The sequence below is a fragment of the Brachyhypopomus gauderio genome, chromosome 9 (genome assembly GCF_052324685.1).
Source record: "Brachyhypopomus gauderio isolate BG-103 chromosome 9, BGAUD_0.2, whole genome shotgun sequence".
NCBI lineage: Eukaryota > Metazoa > Chordata > Actinopteri > Gymnotiformes > Hypopomidae > Brachyhypopomus > Brachyhypopomus gauderio.
This window is the reverse complement of record NC_135219.1, coordinates 22,924,133-22,932,611: the sequence shown is the minus strand read 5'-3', so window position 1 is coordinate 22,932,611 and position 8,479 is coordinate 22,924,133. Positions and strand designations below refer to the sequence as shown.

The 8,479-nt window shown below is 38.9% G+C and overlaps 1 protein-coding gene across 3 annotated transcripts; it reads left to right on the top strand.

Annotated features, from left to right (window-relative positions):
- The first annotated feature begins 635 nt into the window (after positions 1 to 635).
- On the top strand, positions 636 to 4,908 carry LOC143522574 (uncharacterized). 3 transcript variants are annotated; one of them, XM_077016284.1, is made up of 6 exons: positions 636 to 737; positions 1,867 to 2,096; positions 2,231 to 2,389; positions 3,219 to 3,312; positions 3,389 to 3,465; positions 3,678 to 4,908. In XM_077016284.1, the coding sequence occupies exons 4-6, from the start codon at positions 3,310 to 3,312 to the stop codon at positions 4,675 to 4,677; spliced, it is 1,080 nt and encodes a 359-aa protein (XP_076872399.1). In that variant the 5' UTR covers positions 636 to 737; positions 1,867 to 2,096; positions 2,231 to 2,389; positions 3,219 to 3,309; the 3' UTR covers positions 4,678 to 4,908. The 3 variants fall into 3 exon arrangements, with proteins under 3 accessions (XP_076872399.1, XP_076872400.1, XP_076872398.1); XM_077016285.1 differs by lacking the exon at positions 2,231 to 2,389; XM_077016283.1 differs by lacking the exons at positions 2,231 to 2,389; positions 3,219 to 3,312.
- The last annotated feature ends 3,571 nt before the right edge of the window (positions 4,909 to 8,479 follow it).

The window sequence follows — 8,479 nt, the reverse complement described above, 5'->3', positions numbered from 1 at the left end:
CTGGTAGATACTGAAGAGCCAAACTACAGTACCTCCTAGCTCTGCTCATGGCTAGCACATCTCGCCTCTGCTAGACACTGCTAGACAGTCCAGATGAGGTATCAGAAACCAGCAAAGCAGCATGACAATGTTTTGTTTAGATTGTTTGGGGGTGTACTAAAATAGTGAAAAATGACATCTGTAATCCATATACATGTATTATCAGTATTATACTATGCTGGTATAACAATGATTCGAAGCATTATCACCTTAGACTAAACACAACCGCCTAGCAGATAAAGAGTGTCACAGTACACCCACACTGTATGTGGGTCGTCAAGGTGCCCACTCTAAAGTGCTCTACTCTACACCAAACATATCACAGGGCTACAGTGCCATGTGAATTCATTACAATGTTGAAGAATATGTGATGTCATTTTCTGATAAAACTGATGTTTTACTGGTCAGGTCATGTGCAGAAAGCTGATGGTTCTGCACCTCTGCCAGTCCTTACAAACAAATGTAATAAATGTTTTTTTCTACTTCATCATGCATGATTATTTGGTTTGTTGAATACACATGTAATCTTCAGTGTTACACAGTACCAGTGTGGAGTGGTCCTTCTACAGGGATGTTAACATGGCCGACATTTGAGGGTCCCGCCGTCCTTCTGTGAGGGAAGGGTGCTGGTCCACAGGGATCCGTGTGGATCACTGTCGCTTGGGGGTTGTAGGGCACACCTGAAAATCCCACAGCAGGTAAAGTGAAACCCAGCACGCCTCCCAGTGAGGCTCAAATGCCTTGTAAGTGTTTCCCAATGAACAAGTGATTATAACAAGGGCTATGGTGCCATGTGATGCCATTAGAATGTGGGGAGAATGCTTAAGAATGTGATGTCATGTTAGAAATCTGTTTCTTTTTTAAAAAAAATATTTTTATTTGCTTTTTCCATGGCCACATGGACAATGTTAATACATATATGTAACATGGTGGGATTTATGAAAATTGTGCTGAGTCAAAGAAATCAAAGAAATAACCCATGCTCCATTAATTACATTATCCTGTACACATGAAATAAAGAGCTTGACAGTCATCACTAGAATAAATAAACATGTTATTTTTCTGAACCTTAGAAACCTACTATATAAATGGGTATATTTAACTTTTAATTATTATGAATAAGCCTATGGAAATCCATACTCATAAGAATTAATATACTGTCTTACATAGAAGTATAAAATGATGTACAGTATATGAAAATGTATTTTTCTCACCATGAGTGGTAAAACCTGGTGTGTCTTTGAAGTGGTTCTGTTCCTGTCCAGGCCTTGGCTGGTCAGTTGTCCTGGGGTAAAAACTCATTCTCCACCTGAAAAATAGAAAGAATAGAAAGAGAGAAAGATCTAGAAAAAATAGAAAGATTTGTTAGATTATTTAGGTTTGTAATTCTCAGCAAAATGTCGTGCGACTTGTTTTGAGCTTTTCAGCATCAAAACTGAATCCAAACATTCCACCTTCCCAACCAAACATTCTAAACCAAACGTTCCAAAGTTGAGTATCACGTGATATCACAATTTCCTGTTATTCTAACCAAAACACCAACTCAGCCAGGCTGCTACAATAACCTTTTTTTTTTTTACCTTTATTTACAATAATCGCTTACAAACAAAAACAAGGCACAAGTGGTAATACAAGGAATCAGAGTTAAACAAGTTGAGTAGCATATGTACAAAAAAGTAAATAATAAATAAATAATAACGCTAACGACAGCTAGCGTCGCCACAGCGGGCAGAAATTATCATACAGTTAAGCCCGCCCACTAAGAGGGAAGATATGATTGGTCAATTTTGCTGTCATTTGAAACTGGTTTTGCCCTGATTGGCCTAGGTGCACGCACCACTTCCTCGTTGGTGTCAGGATGGTACCGTATTTCCGGTTGGTATGCGGAAGTGTCGATGTCATGGCCGAGTCTAAATTCACAAGGTGCCTGTTGGAGTTCCCGAAATTTACCGTCAACGATGTGCGTCGTATTGTCAGAGCATCAAGTACAACGACACAGAGTCAACTTGAAAAGGGTTTCAAGTTCTACGTTTCATCCTACCTCTGCAATTTTGAAGGTAAGTGGCCGACGCTAGTTAGCTAGCTAGCCTGAGGTGGCAGTCTAATGAAGTGATGTTGTTTTTAGTAACGAACCAACCTGTCCTAGTACTAGAAATGCCTTTTAAAAACATGTTTGTATTTCTGATGGAAGTATCAGGCAAAAGTAAGGCTAACGAGATAACAGTGAGGGCTCACTGCTACAGATCTATGAAGAAAACAGATACGCCACACCAGCTGAGAGTAGGACTGGTTAAAATGACACGAGTTCTGTTCAGTGTCACGTTCAAAGTTCTGTTGAACAAGTTCAAAAGTGAGTTCAACACAAGTTCAATCTTTTATCCTTGCTCTTACTTCACGTAAGCTGTGATAACCATAGGCATTGGTTTTCAAAGCTTACAATGGTAGCCAAATGCAGAGTAGCTGAGTGGGAATCATTAGCAGTCTATTTTGCCTATAGTAAACAAATGGGAGTTTATTTTACAGTTCGAGCTATTGTTATCTACCTCTATGACTCAAAAGCAGAATATAGTTCACCTCAGCTATTCTTCAAACTGCATTTTCTAAAATCTGTCAATCTGTCTTTCAAATCTTTCATCTTAACTTCTTTATTAACATATGGCTGCAACACTTACACCTATTAACATATTCTGATAACACTCTTCAAGAAGCAGTTGAAGTAAAACCTGCACTGTTCTGTTGTTGGTGGTGGAAACAACAAAATAATATAAATATAAGTAGGCCTGTTTCACTCCTATGTGTAAGCATTTCATCTGGAGTGAAAATGAAGTTTAAATCTAAAATATATTTAGTTTATAGTTGCTCAGTGAACTAGTAGATTGAACCATGCACAACACTGTAGAATAGAAAGACAGTATAGCCAAGTGTTTTAAGAGTGATGCAAAACAGCACAAACGTTACATGAGACAATAGACAAGTGACATTCACCACTACCAACATGATGGGACAGATATTGCGCCTATTGACATTGCTGAAGTCTTCTTTTCAAGATATTAAATATTGCCTCTTGTGTATTTCAGATGACATTACGTGATTCAATGCCAGTTGTGCTCATTAAGAGCAACTGCTCTTGTGTTGCTAGTTGCGGAATCTGCAAACACTTGGTTGCATTGCTTTTCCAGACTGCTCATTATTCTGAATCTGGCATGTCTGTCGATCCCTCCTGTCCTTTCATGCACACAGACAGAACAGAAGTGGCATAAACCACCAACAATGGTTTGTCTTATTTCATTATTTAATGTTAGTTAATGTATCACAGTCACTTTACTAACACCATCTTTTAAATTAATAGGGGGTGAAGCCTGGACCCGTGGATGCCATGGTTGTCCTAAAGCCAAAACCAGGTGCTACTACAGCCAGTGGAGTTAGGTATGTAGTACCAAATTTAATAGGCAGATTACAGTGTGTGGTAAAAAAAAATGAATGCTTTTGATCATCTGATAAGACCCTGTTCTCTTCAAGATTTAATTTAGCCTCGTTGTACTTCAGATGACATGTGATATGTGATTCACAATCAGTTGTGCTGGTGAACAGATTACAATGTGTAAAAATAAATGTTATTCACTCTTCTTTTATTTCAGAAGTACACTTTTCAAGGGCTACAGCGGTGAGCTCCCACACCCGGCCACCCTCAATCATGGACCAGTCTACGCTGGAATCAAAGCAGATTCTCTTCCACTCATCTGCACAATGAACATCTCGCCTGACAAGCCACTTGTGGACTCCATCTTTGGGAAGGTACAAGTTGGCAGTGTACTGTCCTATCAACAACCACCACCTCAATCTGACAGTGTTGTCATACATGAGGATGCACCCCCATTCCCGAGTCTGCCACTAGAATGTTACCATCTAAGCCCACCTGAATATTCATTTGTGCCAACACACCAAGAACAGCTACACCTAAGCTCACTTTCTGTGACCTTGTCACAATCACACCTTATTGAGGAGGCAACAAGATCCCAAAGTGCTACACCTGAGTGGCATTCACTTAGGAGAGAAAGAGTGACTGCCTCACATTTCAGAGAGGTGAGCCACGTTAGAGGTCCAGGTGCTGCAGAAAGCCTGGCAGAAAGGATAATCCGAGGGACACGACAAACAGCACACATGAAGAGAGGACTTGAAATGGAAACAGGGGCCTTAAAGGACTATGCAGTTCTGAAAAACTTGAACTTGACCAAGTGTGGGCTAGTGATTCATCCAGATGCATCTTGGCTGGGTGCATCACCTGATGGACTTGTGTATGACACACTTGAGCGTCCATCATTTGGGCTTGTTGAAATTAAGTGCCCAAATGCACAAAGCTATGTAGACTGCAAATTCCTCAAAGTGGCACAAGGCCTACACAAAATGAAGGAGAGCCATTGTTATTATTGGCAAATCCAGTTCCAGTTATTGATTACTGGTATGCAGTGGTGTGATTTAGTTATCTGTGCCCATGATGATATCTTTATGCAGCGAGTTTACAGAGATAGCAGTGTATTAGAAGAGGTGAAAAGGAGGTGTGACATGTTTTTCTTTAACACTTACATGCCAAAATACCTCTCTATGACCAAGCAATGGAAAATCATAATGAAGACATGAACTCATGAACAATTAAAACAATTTCAATTTATTCTGTCAATTGTATTACTATTGTATTCATTAAATTTTTTTACAAATACAGTAAAAGTTAAGAAATACATAATGTATTGTGTTGTGTCAATTTTACATATAAAAGTGAAAGCATTTTATACAATTAATCATATTGCACTGTACCTTAACATTGCAGCCAATATTTACAGACTAGCATGACCTAAAGCAGGGGTCGGCAACCTTTTTGACTCGGAGCCACAAAAGCAAAATAACTGGAAATTTATTTCAGTGACGATGACATGTCACTCAAGCAAAGCGAAAGTAAATACCGGACATTTGTAAAATTCCACCCGAACATTTTTTAAAGTCTCAAAAATAATATACGTTAATTAAATACTCATTAATTCTATTCAAAAGCTGAGCTGCATCACAGGGATAAAGAGCTGCATGCGGCTCCGGAGCCGCGGGTTGCCGACCCGTGACCTTAAAGGGATCATTTTAAGGTTAGAGAAAAAAAAAATAAAATAAATCACCATAATTCACATTACATCATCTGTCTAATTCTGGATTGACACGGGTGAATAATGTATTTGCTTATATTTTTCTAATTGTTTAGATGTCGATTGTCAAACTGTAAGTGGATTAAATAAAATTGGATAAATTATATTATATATATTTATGTTTTAAGAATATTTTTAGGCCCTCTGAGAGTATATGTATATATATATATATACATACGGTCTCTGGTCTCAACACAGCTCCCTGTCAAATACTGCCCACTAGTGGGACAGTGATGTAGTACAAGTGACAAACTATAAAAAAAAAAAACATACATTGCATAAAATTATACACATAATCACCATTAATAGGTTAAAAGCAGGAATGCTTAGATGTATAATAATTTATAGCTATAGTAAATTATATATGCTGTTTCAGTGTGTGGATTATAGTTCTACTGTAAATTAAACATAGAAGTTATTTTTGTTGTATAGTCAAAGTCAAATTTATTTATATAGCTTTCACAACACGTCACAAAGCAGCTTTACAATCGTATGGGTCCAGATCCCTAATGAGCAAGCCAAGGCGACAGTGGCAAGGAAAAACTCCCTATGGTGGTGGGGATTAGGAAGAAACCTTGGGAGGACCAAGACTCAAAAGGGAACCCATCCTCCATTGGGTGGCCCGTTAGCACAAGTCCGTGGTGCGCAGGCTGGTTCTACAGATAATGTTTAAAGAGAGGTTTAAGGAAATCTCTCTTATTATTTGAGTGTTTGGAGTTGATTTAAGTGCTTTAGCTAATATTACTGTCATTTAATTACCCTCGCATAAGACCCAAAAACAAACACAAAAAGCAAGAACAAATGTTCAATTTAACCCACAAGCACTTAGTGTTGTGCTGAAGTCCTCCCTGAGGCCGGTCTGCAAAACCACACCCACTCAAAGGGGGCGTCAGTTCTGGCTGGGCTGGCTGGGACTGGAAGGCTCAGGTGGTAGTGCGTTGTGACCTGCTCTCGGGCAGGTAGAGGACCATCTCTAGAGACACCAGCACATTGAATTCAAAGGCGATCTGCTCCATCCTGCTAATGTGGAAGCTCTCCTCCAGCTCCTGCAAAGAGCAGAGACAGTGAGGGGCGGAGTTAGTGAAGGACCTGGAGCGCTCATTCTGATTGGCTGAGCTTCATGGGAACATGTGTTTGGAATTCAGTGAACAGAGCTCCAGAGCATGATTATACTTAGATATTATTGAAGCCATTTAATGAGAAACCTAACAATATCTCGCAGCAAACCGCTTCTTTGTGTATATTAAATTAATTCCGATATTAGCATTGTATACATCATAATAATAATAATACATTTTATTTAAAAGCGCCTTTCACAACACTCAAGGACACTTTACAAGAAATAAATAAAACAAAGACTGACTTTTAGTCATTACTTGGGTAGCACACATATTCTGAATGAGCAATTTTAATCTAGATTAATTTCAAGATTTCAGTGAGTTTAATCTAGATTTTAAAAAATTAATCTATGCCCACCCCTAATACTTATTAATTCTGCTGGTTTACCATTATGTAATTATATCTGGAAATATAAATATAATTTCTATTAACTGGTTTGCCACAACCACCTGAAATGACTTTCTGATCTCTGACCTTAACCAGAGTTCAGCAGGACTTCTTGGCAACACTGTCCATCACGTCAGCCATGGCAGTGCAGGAAATGACCTACCGCCCACTTCCTGGGGTCCAGCACTGATGATGAGTCTGAGCAAGAGCCAATCAAAGCTGGCCTCACAGGGGAGGGGATGAAGATGCGGATGACCAGCAGATAATCACCACGTCACCCCCCCTCCCCTCACACACACACACACACACCGCACGTCGCCACCGCGCACACACACACCGCAACATACCTGTCAAGTTTTGTATTTAAAAATACGGGACATTTCACGTATATGACGTCATCGCCTAATTTGCATAATCGGTTATTTACATATAGCTGCAATCGAGGCTGTAGGAGAGACGAAAACATCTTTGGAGTGGCAAAAAGTGAAGAATAAACACCCCAATTATGTTTTGAACTACAAATGAATAAAAAAATTCAATTTTCTAGTGGTATTTCTAGATACAAACGGGGACATCTCCTGGGCATATTTCTGTGCCTTTAGCCCGCGTTCGTGCTTGGCAGATTGTTCGTGCTGACGGACATCGTTCCTTCCCCCATGAGAGGCACTAAAATCACAGCTACATATCTTACAGAATGAGTAGCTATGCCCCTTCATGCTCCTCTTTAGGAAAGTAAATTCCCTGTCCCATTCGTCAAGGTACTTACACGTACGCTTAGCTTTTTTGGCAGGACTGCCTTCTCTCGTTAAATCCATGTCTGATTTGTTGTTCCAGGTTTGCTCCCACTGTCAACACTAAACCCGCGAGTTTTCAATTTTTTATTTTTTTTTAATAAAAAAAAATATATATATATATGCCACGTATTGCTGTGTGAAAACAATCCTACATTACTTCCAAGGTGGCATACTTGAGATGTTTTGGAATTATAATTGGGGTTCACACACGTAGTGTGGGGAAACCTATTTTTGCAATTTAGGGTTCACACACATCTCAGGACTGTCACACTGTGCAGTTTTGAAACATTTGGCCACTAGGTGGCACTATTTGTGAATCATGCATAACTTTTCCAAATCTTTGCTTAGGAAAATGAAACTTGATTCTTTTGATTCCTTGCAGTCCACCTGACAACTTTGCAATTACAAGTCCTATTAAAAAAGGCGTAGTTTTGTCACATTCATCAATTGTTTGAAAATAGCACTTTTCTAACTAGTCCTAGGAATTTGATCCAATGATGGCAAGAGTGGCATGGGCATAATCTGTAGACACTGTAGGTAAACTATTTTTAAAAATTGTTGGATTTTTTTTTTTTTTCAGGTGGGTCCATTTTCCCATTATATCATTGAGGCCATATATGACCTATATTGCTATAATTCATATAAACATGTTGATCAACTCCCAATTTCAAAGCCTTTTATAGACTGAGGTCCTTCAGGTATGCCAAGTTTGGTTCAAATTGGCCTGTCGCTACATTGTCCAAAAACCTAAGAAATCATAAAAACTCATGCTGCAATCCTGTTATGCAGAATACAGACAAATAAAGGGTCTCGTATGAGTCAGATCAATGAGATAAATAACTTTGCAATTAGATCTCATAACAAAAGGTGCACTGCTTGACCAGAAATGAACCTTTTATTTCACTAAAATGTCTTATTTCATTACTGTAATATCAGTATGGTATTACATGG